Source organism: Acomys minous (genome assembly GCF_964271855.1).
Source record: "Acomys minous genome assembly, chromosome: 15".
Classification (NCBI taxonomy): Eukaryota; Metazoa; Chordata; class Mammalia; order Rodentia; family Muridae; genus Acomys; species Acomys minous.
Genome location: NC_140497.1, coordinates 98527363 through 98550752, shown reverse-complemented (window position 1 = coordinate 98550752; position 23390 = coordinate 98527363). Strand labels below are relative to the sequence as shown.

The window sequence follows — 23390 nt, the reverse complement described above, 5'->3', positions numbered from 1 at the left end:
AGATTTCTGTGTACAGAGATTTTCATATGGTTAGGTCTCTTAGCACCTAGCGTCTTGTGTGAAAATTTAACTCTTTCTTTTTTTGTTTTTGTTTTTGTTTTGTTTTTTTGAGACAGGGTTTTTCTGTGTAGCCTTGGCTGTCCTGGACTCGCTTTGTAGACCAGGCTGGTCTCAGACTCACAGCAATCCGCCTGCCTCTGCCTCCCGAGTGCTGGGCTTAAAGGCATGCGCCACCATGCCTGGCCTTCTTTTTTTGTTCTTCAAGACAGAGTTTCTCTGTGTAACAGCTCTGGCTGTCCTGGAACTTGCTCTGTAATCTAGGCTGGCCTGGAACTCACAGTGATCCACCTGCCTCTGCCTCCCAAGTGCTGGGATTAAGGTCAGTGCCACCACCACCCAGAGAAATTTAAATCTTAAGGCCCTGTGAAGCCAGAGATCCTTTAGCTGTTCCCTGTTTTGGTGTGGAGGATTCGTTGGAGTGTGGAATATCCAAGTGCCTATGTCCTGCTGCCTGCACCCTCACTGTTCTGTTTTGCTTTTTTAGATAGTCTCAGGTACTTCAGGCTGGACTGGGGTACACTGTGCTACAGAGGACACTTAGGTGACTGCTGACCCGTTTGTCTCCACCTCATCGTTTATTCATGAAGTTCTACTTGTCTTATTGAGAGAAATATACATGCATACACACACACATGCACACACACACATACGCACACATACACATACACATACACAGACACACACACACAAGGTGGGGCAGACAGACAGAAACAAGTATGTGGTGTATGTGTTGTTGAACCTAGGGCTTCCTGTGTGTGTATGTATGTATGTATGTATGTATGTATGTATGTATGCATGCATGCTAGGCAAGTGCTAAAGTACTGAACTGTATTCCCAACCCAGAGAAATGTTTTGGTTTTTGGAGATGTTGGTATAAAACTCAGGGCTGTTCCTGCTATGTGCTTGCATGTGCTAATTAGATGCTTTAGCAACTGAGCTACCTCCCACCCCTGACTTAAAAAACAACACAGTTAAATTTATTAGCCAGGCGTGGTGGCGCATGCCTTTAATCCCAGCACTCGAGAGGCAGAGGCAGGCGGATCGCTGTGAGTTCGAGGCCAGCCTGGCCTACAAAGTGAGTCCAGGACAGCCAGGGGTACACAGAGAAACCCTGTCTCAAAAAACAAAACAAAACAAAACAAAACAAAAAAAACAAAACAACAACAACAACAAAAAAACAAAACCACCAAAAAAACAAAAAATAAATTTATTATGTGTGTGTAACACAGTATGTGAGTGAAGACAACCAACCATGTGGTCCCAGAGGTGCAGCTCAGACACTCACAGTTTGTTTGTTTTTTTTGAGACAGGGTCTCTCTGTGTAGCCTCGGCTGTCCTAGACTTGCTTTGTAGACCAGGCTGGCCTCGAACTTATAGAGATCTACCTGCTGACACTCACAGTTGGTAGCAGGACCCTTACCTGCTGTGCCATCTTGATAGCCTCTTTCACCTCTTTGAAAAGAAAGACATTTTTTTATTTGGGGCTGGTAATTTTTGAGACAAGGTCTCCCTGTGTAGCCTGGGTTGCCCTGAGATTCATTATGTAGACCAGGCTGTCTCACAGAGGTCCATGTCTCTGCCTCCTGAGTGTTGCGTTCCCCACCCCACCGAGCCTGGCTTTTGGTTTTTTGAAACAGAATCAATCTCATGTACCCTAACTAGCCAGGAACTTGCTATGTAGCAGAGGCTAGCCTTGAACTCCTAATTCTCCTGACTCAACATCTGGATTACTGTCAGCAAAACCATGCCTGGCCCAAGGAATGCTTTAAAAGCTTATAATTGCTGAGTTATTTCTTCCACAGGTAACCCCACAGTATGGCCTTTATGCTGTTTGCTGCCTCACTGTGTAGCCATAGCTGGCTTGTTCCTTGACGTGACGAAGCCTAGGCTGGCCTTGAACTTTTAGGGGGCCGCTGGCCTCTGCATTAAGAAATCCGGGGATTGCGGGGGCATTAGGTGTGCGTGGCCTTTAAAACCAGTGATAACAGCTGAGTTTGAGCGACTTAAGACTGGACCGATTCCAAAGCAGCTTAGCACAGCAGCTAATGCCCCCGACTCTGGGGGACATGGTGACACAGACGAGGCGAGGCGAGGCGAGGCGAGGCGGTATGATGTCAGAGCGGGAGGCTGGCCAAGAATCCTCCAGAATGACTGTGGGTAGCGTTCATCTCAGCTGACTCAACTTACTGCCCGGCTCCCCGCGAGGGACAAGGTCCTGCTCCACGGATCGGGGAATTTGCCAGTCTAGGAGTCTTGATTCTTGGGAAAATTACGGGGACCCTTGGGGACGATACGAGCATGAGTGGGAATTTCAGATGGATGCCTTTAGAAATAGAGAAAAGGCGGCCACGTGGGCCAAACTAGAAGCCGGGCTCCCGCTTCCTTTTTTTCTTCTCCATCTCTAGAAGTCATCGTAGGAAATGCCAGTGAGTTTCGGGGGCACCGGGTCAGAGGCACCGCAAGAAAAGGGTCTGGAGTGGAGGACGAAAAGGTTTGGCTCCCAGGTCTAAAGTTAACTTTGCGTAACAAGGCTTAAAAGTGAACGGATGACTCTTCCCCCAAACACCATACAGATCCGCGCCTGACTCGGTTTGTCCCCGGCGGCATTCCGTAAGCCCCGTTTCCGCGGAGCTCACGCATCACAGGCCGCCTCCGTACCTGGCTCGCTCTGATTGGCTGAGCGGAGCTCCCGGCCCCTGCTGATTGGACGCGATGGCTGCCAATCTGCCGTCCGCCTCGCGTTAGGTTGAGCTCGAGGCGCGGGGGAGTAGTCGGGAAACTGGAATTTCCCGCGGAGCTGACGGCGCTTTCTCTGCCCCCCTACTCGTTTGAATTCCACGCGCTCCAAAATATCCGCCATGGAGAAATCTTGGTAAAGACCCATTCCCCGTAAGCATCCCAGGAACACGGCTGACCTTTGCCCTAGGCCTTCCCCTCCCGTCCCCTGCGCTGGGGGGAGAATTCTGGGTAACCAGTTTCCCTGGGTCGCTCAAAGAATTCTGGGTAGCTACCCGTTTTTCATGACTTCCCCCTTACCCCCGCCCCGATTGTGGGTAACTGGCCCTTCTTGTTACCCACACCCCCCCCCCTGGAGAATGCTGGGTAACACTGTAAAGGATTCTGGGAAACTGACTTGTCTTGCTCCCTTCACTGCCCTGCCCCTTTCCCTCACACCCAATTCTAGGAAACCGGCTTAGAGCTGTCTAACAGACTCCAGCCCCCATGATACCCACCTGCCCCCTTCAGCCCATGGTTCAGGAGAAAGGGAAGTCAAGCAGTAGGTTGTTTGGCGGGGGTGGTAGGGAACTTAGAAAGTGTAGAGGTGCACAGCCAGGGACACTGGGTCCCCCTCCTGCGTGTCCCTTTGATCCTGCCTCATCGGCTTGGCCACCTAGAAGATTCTGCCGGAACCTAGGCCTGCCCCTGACGGAGCTCCCTCTTTCCCTTGCAGGCCAGGATGCCCAGTCTAGGCTCACTGGTGCTGTCCTGCTGAAGGTTGGGTCAGCGTGTCAGCAGGAGTCCTGGCAAGGGAGGGCGTGACTCGGGGCTGAGCAGCGGCCACTATCGTCATGAACTTTGACGGTCTGGATCCTGGACTGGCCGAATTTTCCCCAGCTATGCATTCAGCCCTGGACCCAGTCCTGGATGCCCACCTGAATCCGAACCTGCTGCAGAACGTGGAGCTGGACCCGGAGGGGGTGGCCTTGGAGGCGCTTCCTGTCCAGGAGTCAGTGCACATAATGGAAGGTGTCTACTCTGAATTGCACAGCGTGGTGGCTGAAGTGGGAGTGCCCGTGTCTGTCTCCCACTTTGACTTACATGAGGAGATGCTGTGGGTGGGGAGCCATGGGGTAAGAACCACACCCCTCTCTGAAGGCTGGAAGGGTGTTTGAGAAAGCTGTGTCTGGTCTTTGCCCAAGGTCGGCCCTATGCAGGGAGTCAAAACTCAAGCGATGAGAGTCAGCTCGGTCCCTTAAACCAGGAAGGAGGGAGTGGAGAAAGAATTGGGGAACCTGGGCTCCAGAGATCAATCCTGAGGCATCCCACTTTGCCAGTCTGCCCATCACTCACGTTGTTTTGCGTATATGTTGTGTTTTGTTGTAGAGTCCAGGCTTTACCCAGAACTCACAGTCATCCTGCTTTTGCCTCCCAAGTGCTGAGTTTGTGTGTGTGTGTGCCACCATATCTGACTGTTGTTTATTATTTTATTTATTTATTTTGGTTTTTCGAGACAGGGTTTCTCTGTGTAGCCTTGGTTGTCCTAGACTCACTTTGTAGACCAGGCTGGCCTTGAACTCACAGCGATCCGCCTACCTCTGTCTCCCGAGTGCTGGGATTAAAGGCGTGATCCACCACCGCCCAACTCTGTTTTTTTTTTTCTTTTTTCTTTTTTTTTTTTCTCTAAGACAGGGTTTCTCTGTGTAGCCTTGGCTGTCTTGGACTCCCTTTGTAGCCCAGGCTGGCCTTGAACTTTATGTACAGCCAAGGATGATCTTGAGTTTCTGATCCTCCTGCCTCTATCTCCTGAGTGTGGGAGTACATGCACCCAAACCATCTTCAGCCCGTGTGGTGCTGGGATGAAAGCCAGGGCTTCACTGCAGCAGGGAAGTGCTCTGCTCACTGAGATACGTGCCTAACACAGGCTGGCATCAAGTGTAGTCCTACCTGCATGTCCCAAGTGCTGGGGTTACAGCTGGCTCACAGCGAGCTCAGGCTGCAGTCATGATAACCTCTACCCATCACTGGTCACTCACACATGTCTCCCATACCCAGTACAGTCCTAGCCAGTCTTTAGAGTTTTGCCCACTTTATTTTATTTATTCATTCAAGACAGGGTTTCTTTGTGTAGCCCTGGCTGGCCTGGGCTCACTTTGTAGACCAGGCTAGTTTTGAACTCACAGTGATCCGTCAGCCTCATTGCAAGCACATGCCACCACATGGACGGCTGCGTTTTGCCCACTTAGAGTTGGGAGTGGGTTGGGGATTTGAAACAGGGTCTCACTATGTAGGGCTTTCTGGCTGGGACTGACTCTGCAGCCCAGTGGCTTTGAGCGAGGGGCAGGCTTGTCTCAACCTCAAAGTGTTAGTATTTTAGGCATGCGCATACCTGGTTTGTAATTGTGCGTAATGAATGTTTTTGTGTAATTCCTGCTGGAATTATGTTGTCTTCTCTTCTTAGATAACTGTCTTAGCAGTTATCAGTGTTCATTTGTAAATGTGTATTACTATTTGCTATGAAACCCAATGTTTTCTGTAAGGCCTTGGTTTAGTTATAATCACAACCTCATGGCGTATGAATTGTTTGTCCATTAGGAGAAATGAATTTTTTCACTGTTGTATTCAGTTCGGCAAGGCTTGTCCACTGCTGTGCTTGGCACAGGGGTAAAACTGAATACACATAGACAGTGTGGTTGCAACATTCGGTAGCCTGAGGCAGGAGGATGGCAGGTTCTAGGCCCGCTTGGACTAGATAGTAAGACCGTGTTTCAGAAACCACCTACCCACCCACCCAACAGAGTTCTTGCTCTCGCAGAACTCACAGTAGAGAGCGAGGAGAAAAGCACACAAACAAGTGATCCCCCGGCCTAAAATGTCACAGGAAAATACCTGTGAGTGTTAGTGAGCTGGGGCGGAGCTAGAAAGGGCCACCAGGGCGAAGGGTGCAGCTGATCGGAGTCTTGGAAACTAGGTGTGTGTGGTGTGGTGCTACCTGCCTATAGTCCTGGGGCTGGCAGGACACAGGCACGAGCTCAGGAGCTCAGGGTCGTCTTTGGCTACTTTACTAAGTTTGAAGCCAGCCTGTGGTGTGTGAGATCCTGTCTCACAAACTGTCCGAACAAGTGAAGAAGGGAAAGCTATATTGGCAAACATTCCCATGGCTGTGTAGAATGGTGAGTGTAGCATGCAGGAGCTACAAGAAGGTAAAGTTTATTAGGCTAGCTAGGCAGCTCTGTTGCTGAATAATTTGTCTTTTTTTTTTTTTTTTGAGAAGTTTCTCTGTGTAGCCCATGCTATCTTGGAACTTGTTCTCTAGATTAGGCTTGACTCAAACTCAGTTGACGTTTCCTCTTTTGGCAGAGCACAGAGCACAGAATATGAGTTGGGGTGTGAGTCAGTGTTAAGCTCTTGCCTGGAGTACCAGAGGCCTTGGGAATCAAACCCTTTCCCCCCACATACAAAGTCCAGGCCTAAGGTATGGGGAAGTTGGGCATTTCCAGTGCCTGAGTATTTAGCCCAGGATTTCACACATCTAGGCAAGTGTTTTACCACTGAGCTATATTCGACCCTCTCACACTAGTAAGCCAGCTGCCAGGTACCACAGCAGAGCGTGTTGTAACACAACCCATAAATCAAGGCTGGGCATGTTGGCCTACAACTTTAATCCCAGTACTCAGAAGGCAGAGGCAGGTGAATTTCTGTGAATTTAAGTCCAGCCTGTTCTACAAAGTGAGTTCCAGGACAGCCAAGGCTGTCTCAAAACCAAAAAAAAAAAAAGTAATAATAATAAAGGAGAAAGAAAGAAAAGAATTGAAATGGCATTCAAGGTGGCACATGGCTATATTGTCACTTAGCACTTGAGTAACCAAGGTGCATTGCATAAAGCCCAGGCCAGGCTGGCTAATTGTCTGTAGCAAGAACTTATCTCAAAATAAAGCCAAAAGGCTGAAGATGTATCTTAGCCAAGCATGCACTTGCATAACATGTGAGCCCCGAGGTTTGATTGCTAGTACTCAAGCACAAAATGTAATTAAAACAAAAACCTCTTTTTCGAGACAGGGTTTCTCTGTGTACCCCTGGCTGTCCTGGACTCACATTGTAGACCGGGCTGGCCTTGAGCTCACAGCGATCCACCTGCCTCTGCCTCCCGAGTGCTGGGACTAAAGGTGTGCGCCGCCACGCCCGGCAACGCCAGTTCTAATCTCAGTGTTCAGAAGGTGTAGGTCGGAGGATCCTCATTCTGGTTTACATAGCTAGTGCCAGGCCACCCGGAACTGTATGAGATCCTGTTGTTGTTTAAACAAAAAACAAGAGCCCCCCCCCCAAAAAAAAACACACTCTAATTTTCAAGTATGGAACAAGTGGCCATTGGAGGATAAGCTCATGTTTCTGGCCTTCAGGGATTGGTTAAGACTAAGTGTCCTGCTGGGCGTGGTGGCGCACGCCTATAATCCCAGCACTCGGAAGGCAGAGACAGGTGGATCGCTGTGAGTTTGAGGCCAGCCTGGTCTACAAAGCGGGTCTAGGACAGCCAAGGCTACACAGAGAAACCCTGTCTCAAAAAAAAAAAAAAAGACTACGTGTCCTGGGCTGAAGAGATGGCTCAGTGGTTAGGAGCACCGACTGCTCTTCCAGAGGACCTGGGTTCAATTCCCAGCACCCACGTGACAGCTCACAACTGTCTGTAGTGTATGTAACCTGTTCCAGGGTATCTGATGCCCTCACACAGACATACATGCAGTCAAGACACCAATGTTCATAAAATTAAAATAAAAAGACCACTTGTCCCCTTCAAGAGGGGCCTGGGTTAGAGTCCCAGCACCCACATGGCATGTCTGCAGTCTGTAACTCTAGCTCCAGAGGATCTGCCGCCCTCTTCAAGCCTGTCTGGGACACACACATGCACACAAGTTTAAATTTTTAAAAATAATTTGTAATGCATTAATACAAGGTACTATAATCATTGCTTTTATCTCTCAGATTGACTGGTTCCTAGCCTTATGTCTCAGTGGCCACTAGACAGAAAGGAGGCAATGTGAGGAAAGCTCACAGTCCCCGGCAAGTATCTAGGTGGACCTGCCCCTTCCCTCACGAGTCTGTTGTCTCTGTCCTCCTAGGGCCATGCCACGTCATTTTTTGGTCCAGCTTTGGAGCGTTACTCATCCTTTCAGGTCAATGGCAGCGATGACATCAGGCAGATCCAGAGCTTGGAGAATGGAATCCTTTTCCTCACCAAGAACAACCTCAAGTACACGGCCCGGGGGGGCCTCATCATATTTGACTATCTGTAAGTGGCCTTTCCGTTGAGCTGGGAAAGGTTATGGGAAGGCCGTGGCATGGCCGCTGGTGAGCCCCTGGCCTGTCGGCGCTTCTCCGCAGGCTGGATGAGGGTGAGGATATGCACAGTCTCCTCCTGACTGACAACAGCACTCTGCTTGTTGGTGGGCTGCAGAGCCACATCCTGGAGATAGACCTGAACACCGTCCAGGAGACGCAGAAGGTATGGGCCGCGGGGCGGGGCGGGGCGGGGTTTCTCTGTTCTTGGTCTGTGGGAAGAATCCTCTCACTGGCTTCTCTCTCTCCTCTCTAGTACGCACTGGAGATTCCCGGAGTCACCATCATGAGGCAGACGAATCGCTTCTTCTTCTGTGGCCACACGTCTGGCAAGGTAGCCAGGTTCCGTGTCTCCTCCTGTCTCACTAGACGCTAAGGTCTGTTTTCCCTGTCTGGGTCTGAGACATTACACTATGTACGAGATGTCTTAGATCCTGTGTTTCCTACGGCCAGGTGCCTTGGTGGCAAAGCGTACGCTCTTGCCTTCCCGCCCTGCCTGCCTTTGCTGACAGTACCCCAGAGCCTCAGTGCTCTCTGGCCGGCACTCTTGGGATTAAGTAGGCAGCAGGGCCCCCTCCCTGTCACAGAAGTGGAAGGTAAGTAACAGTTTCTCTTGCTCAGGTGTCTCTGCGAGACCTCCGTAGCTTTAAGGTGGAGCACGAATTTGAGGCCTTCTCAGGGAGTCTGTCAGACTTCGATGTCCATGGCAACCTGCTGGCCGCCTGTGGCTTCTCTAGCCGCCTCACCGGCCTGGCCTGTGACCGTTTCCTCAAGGTGTACGACTTGCGCATGATGCGTGCCATCACGCCACTTCAAGTGCACGTGGATCCTGCCTTCCTGCGTTTCATCCCTACATACACTTCCCGTCTTGCTATCATCTCCCAGTCAGGTATGAAGGGCCCGGCCCTGGGTGGGACAGGCCAGCGAGCAGAGGCCCAGCCCAGCAGCGGTAGCCCCATGTCCCTCTTATTGGGGAAAGAAATGGCTGGCCACTAGGCTCGCATGCTTCACTTAGGTTTGGTTAGAAGTGAGCTTTTCTCTTTGGGTGAAAGGGACATAGAAGACAATACAGCTCTGTAATCCTGTTTACCGAGAGGCTGAAGTCCTGCCTGGGCTGCAGAACACACTGAAGACCAATCTGGGCAATAGTGATACTCTGGCTTAAAAAAGAAACACGGAGTAGCAGCGTGGTGTCGCACGCCTTTAATCCCAGCACTCAGGAGGCAGAGGCAGGTGAAGCTCTGTGAGTTCGAGGGCAGCCTGGTCTACAAAGCGAGTCCAAGACAGACAAGTCTACACAGAGAGACCCTGTCTCAAACAAAAAAAGAAAAAAACAAAAAAAAGAAAAGAAAAGAAAAAAGAAAAACACGGGGCTGCAGCTGAGTGAGAGAATGATTGCCCACAAGGTGCTAGGCCCTGGCTTCACTCTCCTGTATCACCAAAACTCAGTGATTCAGAATATTACTGGTCTAGTAGGGGACTGAGTTCAGCCCCCAGCATCGACATTAGGAGGCTTCAGTAGCTCTGAGGCTCTCTTGGCCTCTGCAGGCACCTGCACTGGTGGGTATACCAGATACACATATATACTGGTAATTAAAAAAATAAGTCTGGGGCTGGAGATATGGCTTCCAAAGGTCCTGAGTTCAGTTCCCAGCAACTACATGCTGACTTACAGCCATCTATAATGAGATCTGGTGCCCTCTTCTGGCCTGTAGGTGTACATGCAGGCAGAACACTATATAAATAATAAATAAATAAAATATAAAACTTACTAATACCTTGAGGAAAGCACTTGTGATTCATGAGATCACATGAGGTGCATGTCTGTTTAGTGTCTCACCTGGTATCAGAAGAGGTAAACAGTGCATAAAGGGCTGTTTACCTTTCCCATCCAGGGCCCGCTGCTCTGTGGCTTTTTCCTTTCTAGGGCAGTGTCAGTTTTGTGAACCCACAGGCCTGGCCAACCCAGCCGACATCTTCCATGTGAATCCTGTGGGACCTCTGCTGATGACGTTTGATGTGTCAGCCAGCAAACAGGCGCTGGCCTTTGGGGATTCGGAGGGCTGTGTGCATCTCTGGACTGATTCCCCTGAGCCGTCCTTCAACCCCTACTCCCGAGAGACGGAATTTGCCTTGCCGTGTCTTGTGGACTCGTTGCCGCCTCTGGACTGGAGTCAGGACCTGCTGCCTCTTTCGCTCATTCCCGTGCCGCTTACCACGGACTCGCTGCTCTCCGACTGGCCCGCTGCCAACTCTGCTCCTGCTCCCAGGTTGTCCTCTGCTGGGCTGGTGGGGGGAGGTGACAGACGCCTGTTAGCCTGATATCGTCTGCTGCCTGTTACTTCTGTCTGCCTTAAATGCTTTTTCTTCCTTCTGAGCCATGGGTGGGAAATGCATGCGTGGCTGTCATGGCCCTCAAGCCTAGAACCACACTGATTACAGGCGAGCACCACCTGTGGATGCAGAAATTCTTCGAACCATGAAGAAAGTGGGCTTCATTGGCTATGCGCCCAACCCTCGCACCAGGCTGCGCAATCAGGTGTGTTCAGAGGGCGCCTCCTGCATTCTCTTACCCTTTACTAGTCTTTGTTTGGAGGATGTGTGCAGAAGTCAGGGTACTATGCTTGTTACGTCTGAGACAGATGATCAGGTTTTATCTCTTAGGACAGTTATTTGGTTGAAGATAAGACCCTAGTCCCATCAGAAATAATATCTTGTTGTTAAATGCCAAAAGAATGTTGTGAGCGTTCTGTGCCAGGGCTTCTCAGAGGGGAGCTGTTACCCTAGGCTGCAGCAGGTAAGAACAGCACAGCCGAGTGGGGAGCTAGTGGGTCGTGAGGATGTAGGTAGCTGTGGAGGGGGAACACAGCAGGCCTGTCATAGAGAGCCTTAGGAAGGCAATTAATACTATTGCCAGGCGTAGTGGCACACGCCTTTAATCCCAGCAGAGGCAGGCGGATTACTGAGTTCAAGACCAGCCTGGTCTATAAAAGCAAGCCCAGGACAGCCAAAGCTACACAGTCAAATCTTGTCTCAAAAAACCACAAAAAAAAAAAAAAAAGATTATTTAAAAAAAAATTCTAGCCGGGCGTGGTGGCTCATGCCTTTAATCCCAGCACTTGGGAGGCAGAGGCAGGTGGATCACTGTGAGTTCGAGGCCAGCCTGGTCTACAAAGTGAGTCTAAGACAGCCAGGGCTACACAGAGAAACCGTGTCTCGAAAAAAAATCTGTATTTATTGATGTTTTGCCTGAATATATATCTGTGTTAGGGCATTAGATCCCCTGAACTAGAGTTAAAGATTGTTGTGAACTGCCATGTGGGTGCTGGGATTTGAACCCAGGTCCTCTGGAGGTTGCAGAGGGTGCTCTTAGCTGCTGGACCAGCTCTCTAGCCCCTTAAAATTAATTTAAAACATTTTATAGGCAAGAGGCAGGCAGATCGCTGTGAGTTCGAGGCCAGCCTGGTCTACAAAGTGAGTCTACGGCCAAGGCTACACAGGGAAACCTTGTCTCAAAAAACCAAAAAAAAAGTATCGGCTGGGTATGTTGGCACATGCCTTTAATTCCAGCACTCAGGAGGCATTGCTATGAGTTTGAGGCCAGCCTGTTCTACAGAGTGAGTCCAGGGCAGCCAAGGCTACACAGAGAAACCCTGTATCAAAAAACAACAAAAACAAACAAAAAATTTTTTTATTATTAGCTGGATGGTGGTGTACACCTTCAATCCCAGCACTCAGGAGGCAGAGGCAGGCAGATCACTGAGTTGGAGGCCAGAGTGAGTTCTAGGACAGCTGAGGCTACACAGAGAAACCTTGTATAGGAAAAAAAAAAAAGGCAGAGGCAGATGAATCTCTGTGAGTTTGAGGCCAGCCTGGTCTACAAAGCGAGTCCAGGCCAGCCAGGACTACACAGAGAAACCCTATCTCGAAAACCTAATAAATCAAAAACAAATTTTTAAGTATATATATGCACACACACATATATTGTTATATGTATGTGTTTGACGTGTGGAGTGTGAGTGAGTGTGGATGTATATGATGTGTGTGGGTTTGTGTATATATGATGTGTGTGTGTGACTGTGTATGATGTGGGTGTGGGTGTGCCTGAGTGTGTTTCTGGTTTGTGTATATATGATGTGTGTGAGTATATGTGTGTGACTGTGATATGTGTGTGTGACTGTCTATGATGTGTGTGAGTGTGACTACATATGATGTATGGATATGTGCATGACTGTGATGTGTGTGTGTGTGACTTTGTATGATGTGTGAGTGTGTGACTATGGCATATGAAACTGTGTGTGACTGCATATGGTGTGAGTGATATGTTTGTAAGAACATGTGTATGAGCCGGGTGTGGTGGTGCACACCTTTAATCCCAGCACTTGGGAGGCAGAGGCAGGTGGATCACTGTGAGTTCGAGGCTACAGAGAAACCCTGTCTCGAGAAACCAAAAAAAAAAAAAAAGTGTATGTATGAGTGTGTATGTGCACGTGCGCGTGAGTGAGTGTAGGCTTGCATGTGTGACAAGCACTCAAGGAGGTCAAAGGAGGACTATTATGAATTGGTTCTCCAGACACCTTGAGATCTGGGCATTGATCTTGGGTCTGAACTCTGCCCCCAATTTTATAATCTTTTATAGTGTAATATATGTTCTTTTTCTAAGGAAGACCTTTTATCTATGTTTGTCATAGATAAAAATAAACTAGATGGCAGGGTTGTTAGTTTTTTAAAATCATAAACCATGTACAAATTAAACTTAATTTCATTCCATTAACTAATGTGAACATATTTCTGTAACCATAGTTATGTTGAAATAAAGTTTAAAAATAAACAGAAAGGAAGGAATAAGTGTGCACTGGTTGAGGTGGCAAACTTGTAAACCCAGCCCTGGGTGGCTGGACAGTTTAAGGGTTTTTTTGGCTACATAAGACCCTGCCTCTCGCCGGGCGTGGTGGCGCATGCCTTTAATCCCTGCACTCAGGAGGCAGAGGCAGGCGGATAGCTGTGAGTTCGAGGCCAGCCTGGTCTACAAAACGAGTCGAGGACAGCCAAGGCTACATAGAAAAACCCTGTCTCGAAAAACCAAAAAAAAAAAAAAAAAAAAAAAAGACCCTGCCTCTCCCAGCACTTGGGAGGCAGAGGCAGGCAGGTCTCTGAGTTTGAGGCCAGCCTGGTCTACAAAGAGAGTCCAGGACAGCCAAGGATACACAGAGAAACCCTGTCTCGAAAAAACAAAACAAAACAAAAGACCCTGTCTCAAAAGCAAAAACAAAACAAAAACCCCCCAAAACAGTATCAGGTGTGATGGCATATGCCTTTAATTCCAGCACATAAGAGGCAAAGGTAGGAGTTGAGGCTAGCCTGGTTTACATACTGAATTTCAGGCCATCCAGAGTTATGTAGTAAGACCCTGTCTCAAAACAAACAAAAAACAACAGAAAAGAAAAAGAAGGGTGGCCAGGTAGTGGTGGCACATGCCTTAATCCCAGCACTTGGGAGGCAGAGGTAGGTGGATCTCTGTGAGTTCGAGGCCAGCCTGGACTACAGAACAAGTTCCAGGACAGCCAGAGCTGTTACACAGAGAAACCCTGTCTCAAAAAGAAGGAGGAGCCTAAGCTGCTGAAGACATCCAACAGTGCCCTCCACCCTCTCTCAATGAAAACAAACTCTAGATTCCCTATCGACTAAAGGACTCAGACAATGAATTTGACAACTTCAGCCAAGTCACGGAGTCACCAATAGGACGAGAAGAGGAGCCACATCTCCACATGGTTTCTAAGAAATACCGAAAGGTGCTGGGGGTGCTGCATTAGGGGGTGGGGGTGTGCGGGAAGAGTGCCGTTTGGAAAATAACGAGCCCGGTCAGTTCCTTCCTCTGCAGCTGGCGTGGGAGGGAGGCGGGTTCGGGAGAAGGTGCTGCTGCGGGCCTCTGCCTCACTCTCTTCACTGTCCGTGCCGTAGGTGACCATCAAGTACTCCAAGCTGGGGCTGGAAGACTTTGACTTCAAGCACTACAATAAGACTCTGTTTGCTGGCTTAGAGCCCCACATCCCCAATGCCTACTGCAACTGCATGATCCAGGTAAGGCCGCCTCTTCCGGGCCTGAGCACGCCTCCTGCCCGGTACTCACAAGGCAGGTTTCTCTGTGTTGTCTTGGCCGTCCTAGGCTTGCTCTGTAGACCAGGCTGGCCTCAAACTCACAGCAGTCCCCCTGCTTCTGCCTCCCAAGTGCTGGGATTAAAGGCGTGCCCCACCGCGCCTGGCTACCCCTGCTGTACTCTCTCTAGGCCGCCTTAGTCCGGCCCCTGTACCTTGGCCTCATTACCGCGTGCCCTCGTGTGTTGTCTGCATCAGTGGAGTCGCGCCTTGCACTCCAGTGGCTTACGGAACCCCGTCTCTCCCCCCAGTTCCCCGCACCAGCTCTCCTGCTCTTCCCTCCAGGTGCTCTACTTCCTGGAGCCCGTTCGCTGTCTAATCCAGAACCACCTTTGCCAGAAGGAGTTCTGCCTGGCATGTGAGCTCGGCTTCCTCTTCCACATGCTGGACCTCTCCCGTGGCGATCCTTGTCAGGTCAGTCCTCAGAGGCCCGGGACACTTAAAGCGACAAGGGGTAGAAGGCGGATAGTTGAAAAGGGCATTGCTGTGCAAATGGCACACAAGAGGAAATAACCCTTCGCCACCGACGTAACCCTCTTCCAGGGCAGTAATTTTCTCCGAGCGTTCCGAACCATTCCTGAGGCCTCAGCTCTGGGTCTCATCCTCGCGGACTCCGATGAGGCGTCGGGCAAGGGCAATCTGGCCAGGCTCATCCAGAGGTGGAACCGCTTCATCCTCACGCAGCTGCACCAGGACATGCAGGGGCTGGACATACCGCAGGCTTACCGAGGTGCTGGGGGCAGGTATGGCACTGGACTGGGGTAAGGCCACCAATGCAGGCCCTGGACCCAGAGGGTCTCCTGACACTCACCACGTCTGTCGCCCTCTCCACTCTCAGCAGTTTCTGTTCATCAGGGGACTCCATCATCGGGCAGCTGTTTAGCTGTGAGATGGAGAACTGCAGCCTGTGCCGCTGTGGCAGCGAGACCGTGCGAGCCTCATCCACCCTGCTCTTCACACTCTCCTACCCTGAGGGTAGCATCTGTGGTACACCCTGCAGCTGTTTGTGGGGGGCTGTGGGGAGAGGGGAGAGCTTGGAGTGAAGGGTTGAGTTTCTCCTCAGATAAAACCGGGAAGAACTACGACTTTGCTCAGGTGCTGAAGCGAAGTGTGTGCCTGGAGCAGAACACACAGGCCTGGTGTGACAGCTGCGAGAGGTACCAGCCCACGGTGAGGAGGCTGGCCTGCCTCAGAGCACTCCTCCACGCTCTGCCTGAGGTGCTCCCGCAGACTTGCAGGGATCCATGGGCTGTGGGCGTGGGAGAACTCCAGTTTCAATGATCTTGTCTAGGTTTCTTTGTGGACTCTGCCTTTTTGTTTTTGTTTTTGTTTTTCGAGACAGGGTTTCTCTGTGTAGCCTTGGCTGTCCTGAACTCACTTTGTAGACCAGGCTGGCCTCAAACTCACAGCGATTCCCCTGCCTCTGCCTCCCGAGCGCTGGGATTAAAGGCGTGGTCTCTGCCTTTCTTGTCTCATTTCCTCAGATTCAAACCCGCAACATCCGACACCTGCCAGACATTCTTGTCATCAACTGTGAAGTGAACAGCTCGAAGGAGGCTGATTTCTGGAGACTACAAGCTGAGGTAGTGACCAAGACTGAAATCAGGGCTTTTGAGGCGTTCTCGAGTGAGATTATTCTCATTCTTTGTGGTATTTCTATATATGACTATGTTCTTAAGGAATATTGATGTTTTTCCTTTATACTCAGTTTGCCTTCAAAATAGCAGCAAAGAAATACAGTGGAGAAATTAAGAACAAGGAGTTTGCACTGGCGGATCATCGGTAGGTGCCGTCTTAGAGCTGTCCACTGGTGGAAGTCCTTGGTGCTTCCTGTGGGCTGGCTATGCCTTCTGAGCACAGCCCTAGCTTCTGTCTAACAGGAAGGAGCTGCGGGGCGCAGACGGCTCTCTGTGCTGCTCCTCCATCGAGGAACTGAAAAATGTCTGGCTTCCATTTTCCATCCGCATGAAGATGACCAAGAACAAAGGACTGGACGTCTGCAACTGGCCTGAGGAGCACGAGATGCAGGTGGTTTGCAGAAGTGAGGGGGGTGTACGTGGGGCCAGTTGGAGGTGAGGCAGGGCAAGGGGATGAGGGAGTCAAGGTGGGGTCAGAGGTAAGGCAGGGCAAAGGGTGAGGAGCTTAGAGGAGAAAGGAAAGGAATAAAATGTATATTTGCCAATTGTGCGCTTTCCCAGAATAATGATTCATGTTGAGGGTTGGGAAGTCATACATGGCCGAAGATGGAGATTGCTTACCCTGGCTCCCCCTTCCCAGGACATGCTGCCCGCTGTCCTTTCTCCCCATCCCTTATCCCAAACCCCAGTCGTCACACTTAGCTTAGCAGCCTGGGTCCCCTGTCCCTCACAGTGGGGTCCAGCCAGGGCAGAGGAGCACGGCGTCTGTGTGTATGACCTGATGGCTACTGTGGTGCACATCCTGGACTCGCGCACAGGGGGCAGCTTGGTGGCTCATATTAAAGTCGGGGAGACCTACCACCAGCGCAAGGAGGTGAGTGAACCGATACAGGGAGGGAACATTGCGGGGGTGGCTGGGGTGCAGTCCCAGGGCTGTCCCTGTACACCTAGCAAGTGGACAGCCAGCTGTCACTATCAGCCTGCTTCCTTATGTGCACAGGGCGTGACTCACCAGCAGTGGTACCTCTTCAATGACTTCCTCATTGAGCCTATTGACAAGGTGAGTCAGGGCACGTGCTGCAGCCCCTTTCCTTCTCGTCGTCGTTGTTGTTTTTCGAGACAGGGTTGTTCTGTAGCCTTGGCTGTTCTGGATTCACTTTGTAGACCAGGCTGGGCTCGAACTCACAGCGACCCGCCTGCCTCCGCCTCTGCTGGGATTACAGGTGTGCGCCACCACGCCCGGCTTCTACCTTTGTTTCTTTTGGGGAAACATGCAGAGGGTTGTTGTTGTGTGCCTCAGATTGATCTTGAATTTATTGTGCAGCCTATGGTACCCTTGAACTTGTGATCTTCTGCCTCAGCCCCTAGAGGGCAGGATTACAGCCCCATTCCCCCTTCATCTACCCATCTTGGTTAGTGTCCTCATTCTTGGGCCCCTATGGAAGGTTCATGCTGGGAGGAGAGAAGCTTTGGAAATAAATGGCATCAGGAGAGTTGGGAAACACACACACACACACACACACACACACACACACACACACACACACACACACTTTAATCCTAGCACTTGGGAGGCAGAGGCAGGTGGGTCGCTCTGAGTTCAAGGCTAGCCTGGTCTGCAGAGTGAGTCCAGGACAGCCAGGGCTACACAGAGAAACCCTGTGGGGGTGGTGGGAGTTGGGGGGTTGGGGGAGAGCACCTGGGTCCTGGCCTCCATCTGATTGAGGAAAAGGAATGAGATACATCGTTAGATAGGATGCAGGGTTGGCTGGCTGGTTCCTTTTCAGAGAGTGAGGCAGTGCCCAGGATTACACCCAGGGTTTTATGCATGACAGGCAAGCATTTCAGCACTGAGCTACCCTCTAGCCTTGTGTTCTGCCTCCTCTAGTATGAAGCTGTGCAGTTTGACATGAACTGGAAAGTACCTGCTATCCTGTATTATGTCAAAAGGAATCTCAATTCCAGATACAACCTGAACAGTGAGTGACCTGGAGTGGCCCAAAGACTAGACAGTTTAGGCTGCACTCAAGAGAAAGCCTGGGGATAGCTTTGTATTCAGGATTGGTAATAGGTGCTACTACTTCCAGGGATGCCAGAGAAAGTCCTGCTGACCAGATAGATCTTAGTTTAGAAGCTGGCTGGGGGTTATGGGGGGCGCAGTGGGAGTGGTTCATGCCTCAAATCCCAGCACTCAAGAGACCACATACGGTCTCTAGGCCAAGGATGACTTGGCCTACGTAGTTCAAAACCAACCTGGGCTATAAAGTAAGACCCATTTCATAGAATAAGACAAAATTAACTAATTAATTGAGTTTGAAGCTGGAAATTGTGAGGGTGGAGTGAAGAAGGAGGGAGGAAGTTTGATAAAAATGGCACAGGTTGTGATTTTTACTCTAAACATTTTTATCCACCTATGGTGGTTTGAATGAGAACAACCGCATAGGGTATCTGTTTTTATTTTATTTTATTTTTTATTTTTTTATTTTTTTGAGACAGGATTTCTCTGTGTAGCCTTGGCTGTCCTGGACTGACTTTGTACACCAGGCTGGCCTGGAATTCACAGCGATCCGCTTACCTCTGCCTCCTAAGTGCTGGGATTAAAGGCTTGCGCCACCACGCCCAGCTTAGGGTATCTGTTTTTAAATACCATTTGTTAGTGTGTGTGTGTGTGTGTGTGTGTGTGTGTGTGTGTGTGTGTGTGTGTGTGTGTGTCTAGAGACCAAAGGACAACTTCGTGGCATCAGTTCTCCCCTCCACGTTTATTCTAGACACCAAACTCAGGTTGTCAGGCTTAGGAGCCACTGAGCCACTGAGCTGGCCCTAGTCCTCATCACGGTCCTCAAACAGATATCTTCCTGTGGGGACGAGCCCCTTCAGACATAGCAGTTTGGTGCCTTTCAACAGTGGTTTCCTTACAGCTTTGTTTCTCTGGATGTTGTAAGCCAAGATTCAAAGTGAGAATCTTTTCTTTCTTTTTTTTTTTCTTTTTTTTTTTTTTTTTTTTTTTTTTTTGGTTTTTTGAGACAGGGTTTCTCTGTGTAACAGCTCTAGCTGTCCTGGAACTTACTCTGTAGACCAGGCTGGCCTCGAACTCACAAGAGACTTATTTGCCTGCCTCTGCCTCCCAAGTGCTGGGACAAAGTGAGAATTTTATTCTCTCTTTTCCACCATTTCTATCTTTTTTTTGGTCTATTCCTTGATAATTTTCTAATTTGATCTGCTATGCTGTCTATCAGATATAGTCGCTTTAAAATATTTTTATTACAGCTTAATTTACTGTGTGTGTGCACATTAGCATGTGTACCACAGCATGAATGTGGACATCACAGGAGCTTGTGGGAGTAGCTCCTTCTCCTCCTCCTTGTGATACTGGGGACCAATCTTGGGGTATCAGATGTGGCCAATCTTGGGGTGTCAGATGTGGCCAATCTTGGGGTGTCAGATGTGGCCAATCTTGGGGTATCAGATGTGGCAGTGAGTGTCTACCTGCTGACCGTCTTGCCAGCCCAGGTACACTCCTTTCTCCCAACTACTTTGGTCATCAGGAGAGCAGAGTGCAGAAGGACAGCCTCTGAGCAGCCATCCTGGGGTCTCCCCCCCATTTCCCTAGCCCCAGCCTTGTCTGCATTCTCCTTCTAGTCAAGAACCCTATTGAGGCTAGTGTGCTGCTGGCAGAAGCCTCACTGGCACGGAAGCAGCGGAAAACACACACCACCTTCATCCCACTGATGCTGAGTGAGATGCCCCAGGTCGGGGACCTGGTGGGCCTCGACGCCGAGTTTGTCACTCTTAATGAGGTAAGCAAAGCAGAAGGACTCTGAGGATATCAGGAACTGTATTTCTCTGGTGTCCATACTGACTCTTGTGCCATAGGAAGAAGCTGAGTTACGCAGTGATGGAACCAAGTCTACCATTAAACCAAGCCAGATGTCAGTAGCAAGGATCACCTGTGTTCGGGGCCAAGGCCCGAATGAGGGCATCCCCTTCATTGATGACTACATCTCTACCCAGGAGCAGGTAGGAGGAGCTGAAGGTGCTTGAACAGAACCCTGGGAAGAGTGGCAGGAAGAGGCCGCGCCTTCTCGGGCGGTGATTTGTCGTTTCTCTGCTCCTAGGTTGTAGACTACTTGACTCAGTACTCGGGGATAAAGCCCGGAGACCTTGATGCCAAAATTTCCTCCAAGCACCTCACAACTCTCAAGTCTACCTACCTGAAGCTTCGTTTTCTCATTGATATTGGAGTCAAGTTTGTGGGTCATGGTCTGCAGAAGGACTTCCGGGTTATCAACCTCATGGTTAGGGCGGGGCTTACTCAGGAGTGCTGTTGTCCTTTGTTTGTTTTGGATTCCTTTGGTTTGGTTTGACACAGGGTCTCACTGTGTAGCTCTGGCTGCTCTATAACCAGTTATGTTGAGCAGGCTGGACTCAGACTCACAGAGGTCCACGTCCCCTCCTGAGTGTTGGGATTAAAGGCGTGCACTACCATGCCTGTCACTTTTACCTCCACAGTATATAGCCTTCTTCCCACCTAGCCTGCTCCTATAACCCTCCTTTATATTTTAAAAAACAAAATTGCGTCTATTTAGTGTGTGTGTGTGCTCATACATGCATCCTCTAAGTACCACGTTTCACGTGTAGAGGGCAACTCACTTGTGGAAGCTGATTGAACTCAGGTGGTCAGGCCTTGTGGCAAATGCCTTTACCTGCTGAGCCACCTTGCTGGCCTAGGATTTACTGTGACTTTGGAGGATAGGCTTCTTTGGATGCATATCTGAATTCAGAGAATGGGACATCTACCTTATGGCTTCTGTTTTGATCCCTGCCAGGTGCCCAAGGACCAAGTTCTTGACACAGTCTACCTGTTCCACATGCCCCGAAAAAGAATGATTTCTCTAAGATTTCTTGCCTGGTATTTTTTAGGTGAGCTGCTCTACCGTGTATGCCCTGTAGTCCTGATTAAGAAGAAAAACATTAGGGGTAGAGGGTGTGGCTTGGTTGGTGGACCCCAGGACCACATGAAACTGGACCTACTAAAAAATCTGGGCATGGTGGCACACGCCTGTAACCCCAGCCCTAGGGAAGCAGAGGCAGATGGATTGCTGTGAGTTCAAGGCCAGCCTGGTCTACAAAGTTAGTCCAGGACAGCTAAGACTACACAGAGAAACCCTGTCCCAAAAAACCAACAAACAAAACAAGAAACTGGACCTGGCAGTACATGCCTCCTTCTAGTCATAACTCAGGAGGTAGACACAGAAGAAACACAAGTTTAAGGTTAGTCTCAGCTACATAATGAGTCAAGCCCAGTCTGGGCTACAAAAAAACCTTGTCTTAAAAAAAAAAAAAAAGTACAAGGCGGCTGATGCTTCCAGATACAGAAGATTGAAGCCAGCCTGGGAACCATAGGACAGCTGTCTGAACAGCAGGGGCAACAAAAGCCCAAAACCCTGCAACAAAAACAGACTAGGAAACATTTAGGAATAAAGAATAGTTAGTGGTTTCTCAACTTAAGAGTTACAATTTGGGGGGGGCGGGGCTAACAGTTTCAGCTACTGTCACTAACTTAAGGCATTTTCTGGGGCTGAAGAGTTGGCTCAGTGGTTAGGAGCACCTGTTGCTCTTGTGGAAGACCCAGGTTCGGTTCCCAGTACCTGTGTGGTGCCTCACAACCATCTCTAACTTCAGTTTCAGGCCATCTGACTCCTCCTGACCTCCATGGTTACCATGTACACCCACACAGCACATACTAAACACAGGCCAAGCATTGAACACACACAAAATAAGGGAATGTTGTCCTCAGGACTGGGAGTCTGCATGGGAGTTTTCTTGGTGTCAGGATGGAAATGGGGTACCTTTGTTGTGAGGTCCGTACATGTTGTATTTACCCCAGACCTGAAGATCCAAAGTGAGACCCATGACAGTATCGAGGATGCCCGCACAGCCCTTCAGCTCTACCGGAAGTATCTGGAGCTAAGCAAGAACGGTACTGAGCCCGAGTCCTTCCACAAGGTGCTCAAGGGTCTTTATGAGAAGGGCCGGAAGATGGACTGGAAGGTGCCTGAGCCTGAGAGCCAGACAAGTCCCAAGAGTAAGGCTGGGCTGAGGGGAGGGAGCGGAGCTGGGCTGGGGAGGGTTGATGGCACGGAGAGGCTGCAGCGCCATCTTAGTGAGTACAGCAGCGCTCCCCCATCTTCTAGTCATGAGGCAGCTGACAGTCCAACAGTCAGTGAGACTGATTGACTGGCTTGCTTTTTTTTTTTTTTTTTTTTTTTTTTTTTTTTTTGGTTTTTCAAGACAGGGTTTCTGTGTGGTGTAGCCTTGGCTGTCCTGGACTCCCTCTGTAGACCAGGTTGGCCTCGAACTCACAGAGATCTACCTACCTCTGCCTCCTGAATGCTGGGGTTACAGGCATTGAGCCACCATGCCCAGCTCTGGGAGATACTTTCTAAAGGCGCTGTCCTAATTCTAGATTGTCTGAGAGAGATGCGTGCCACCTCCTCCGTCCTGTCTGAGGGAAACGTGTGCTGTGCCCTCCGTCCTCAGGTTCTTTCTTCATAGGAAATGCCCCGATGCGTTCTCTGTTCACCCTTTGTTTCACTGTTGTTTGTTTCTTAACAGATGCAGCTGTCTTCTCCTCAGTGCTGGCCCTTTGACCTGTGACCTAACCCCTTCCTTTCAGTGTTCTGTCTCCAGAACTGAGGGGTGGCTTCTCAAGTTGGCTTTTCCCTGTCCACTTCCAGAACTGGATCTGCGCAGGGTCCACAGATGGTGCTATTAATAGAACTGGACAGCAGCAAAACTGTTGCAAAGGTCCTAGAAGCCAGAGTCCCCTTATCCTCTGCAAAACAGGGGCCAGAACAAAGCCCAAATTCACCCAGGTGGAAAGTTATTGATACGCTCAATAAATATCCTGGGTGACTAATACCTAAACAGAAGAGCTCCTAGAATCAGAACGCTCAGTTCCTAGCCAGCCAGAGGGCTGAAGTCCTGGACAGTGACAGGGTACAGCAAGAGATCCGAACAGCTCGCAGGTCCAGCTGCTTGAGAGATGATGGCTGGATGGACCAGCATGCAAGATCTCAATGGGCCAATCAAACCAGTGTGGAGGAAGCTGAGCTCCTGCCTTCGTTCCTGCCCACAGCTGAGACATGTCTGTCTTCCATACATTCTACCTTGAGTTTTGTTTTATTTTTTAAAAAATTTTTGCTTAAAACAGCATGTTTTATAAAATAAAGATATTTTTTATCTCATTTAGAAAATAGCCAGTGTGAGGTTCTTTGGCTTCTGTCTTCCTTTCTTTGTTTTGGTTTTTCAAGACAGGGTTTCTCTGTGTAGCCTTGGCTGTCCTGGACTCACTTTGTAGACCAGGCTGGCCTCGAACTCACAGCGATCCGCCTGCCCCTGGGATTACAGGTGTGCGCCACCTCGGGTGGCTCTCCTTTCTTTGTTTTAACTTCACCAAACAATGAAAAATTAAAATTGTGTTCA

The 23390-nt window shown here is 49.8% G+C and overlaps 1 protein-coding gene across 3 annotated transcripts; it reads left to right on the top strand.

Moving 5' to 3' along the window:
• The first annotated feature begins 1276 nt into the window (after nt 1-1276).
• PAN2 (poly(A) specific ribonuclease subunit PAN2) lies at nt 1277-23161 on the top strand. 3 transcript variants are annotated; one of them, XM_084758480.1, is made up of 26 exons: nt 1277-2932; nt 3512-3911; nt 7896-8065; nt 8158-8278; nt 8369-8446; nt 8734-9001; nt 10040-10382; nt 10555-10651; nt 13785-13904; nt 14074-14193; nt 14554-14682; nt 14812-15011; nt 15107-15243; nt 15332-15486; nt 15753-15851; nt 15977-16050; nt 16149-16296; nt 16639-16779; nt 16906-16965; nt 17794-17884; nt 19545-19702; nt 19779-19922; nt 20021-20200; nt 20732-20825; nt 21793-21990; nt 22521-23161. In XM_084758480.1, exons 2-26 carry the CDS (start codon nt 3630-3632, stop codon nt 22553-22555), a joined length of 3642 nt encoding a protein of 1213 aa, XP_084614606.1. In that variant the 5' UTR covers nt 1277-2932; nt 3512-3629; the 3' UTR covers nt 22556-23161. The 3 variants fall into 3 exon arrangements, with proteins under 3 accessions (XP_084614606.1, XP_084614608.1, XP_084614607.1); XM_084758482.1 differs by having other exon boundaries at nt 1280-2932; nt 15110-15243; nt 15332-15438; XM_084758481.1 differs by having other exon boundaries at nt 1281-2932; nt 15332-15438.
• The last annotated feature ends 229 nt before the right edge of the window (nt 23162-23390 follow it).

Bases quoted from the DNA above. Each gene is read 5' to 3' on its own strand.
- PAN2 (XM_084758480.1), top strand. From the start codon at position 3,630: ATGAACTTTGACGGTCTGGATCCTGGACTGGCCGAATTTTCCCCAGCT. The intron at 16,051-16,148 runs GTAGGTGCCGTC...TCTGTCTAACAG, and splicing joins TTTGCACTGGCGGATCATCG to GAAGGAGCTGCGGGGCGCAG. The intron at 16,780-16,905 runs GTGAGTGAACCG...TTATGTGCACAG, and splicing joins CCTACCACCAGCGCAAGGAG to GGCGTGACTCACCAGCAGTG.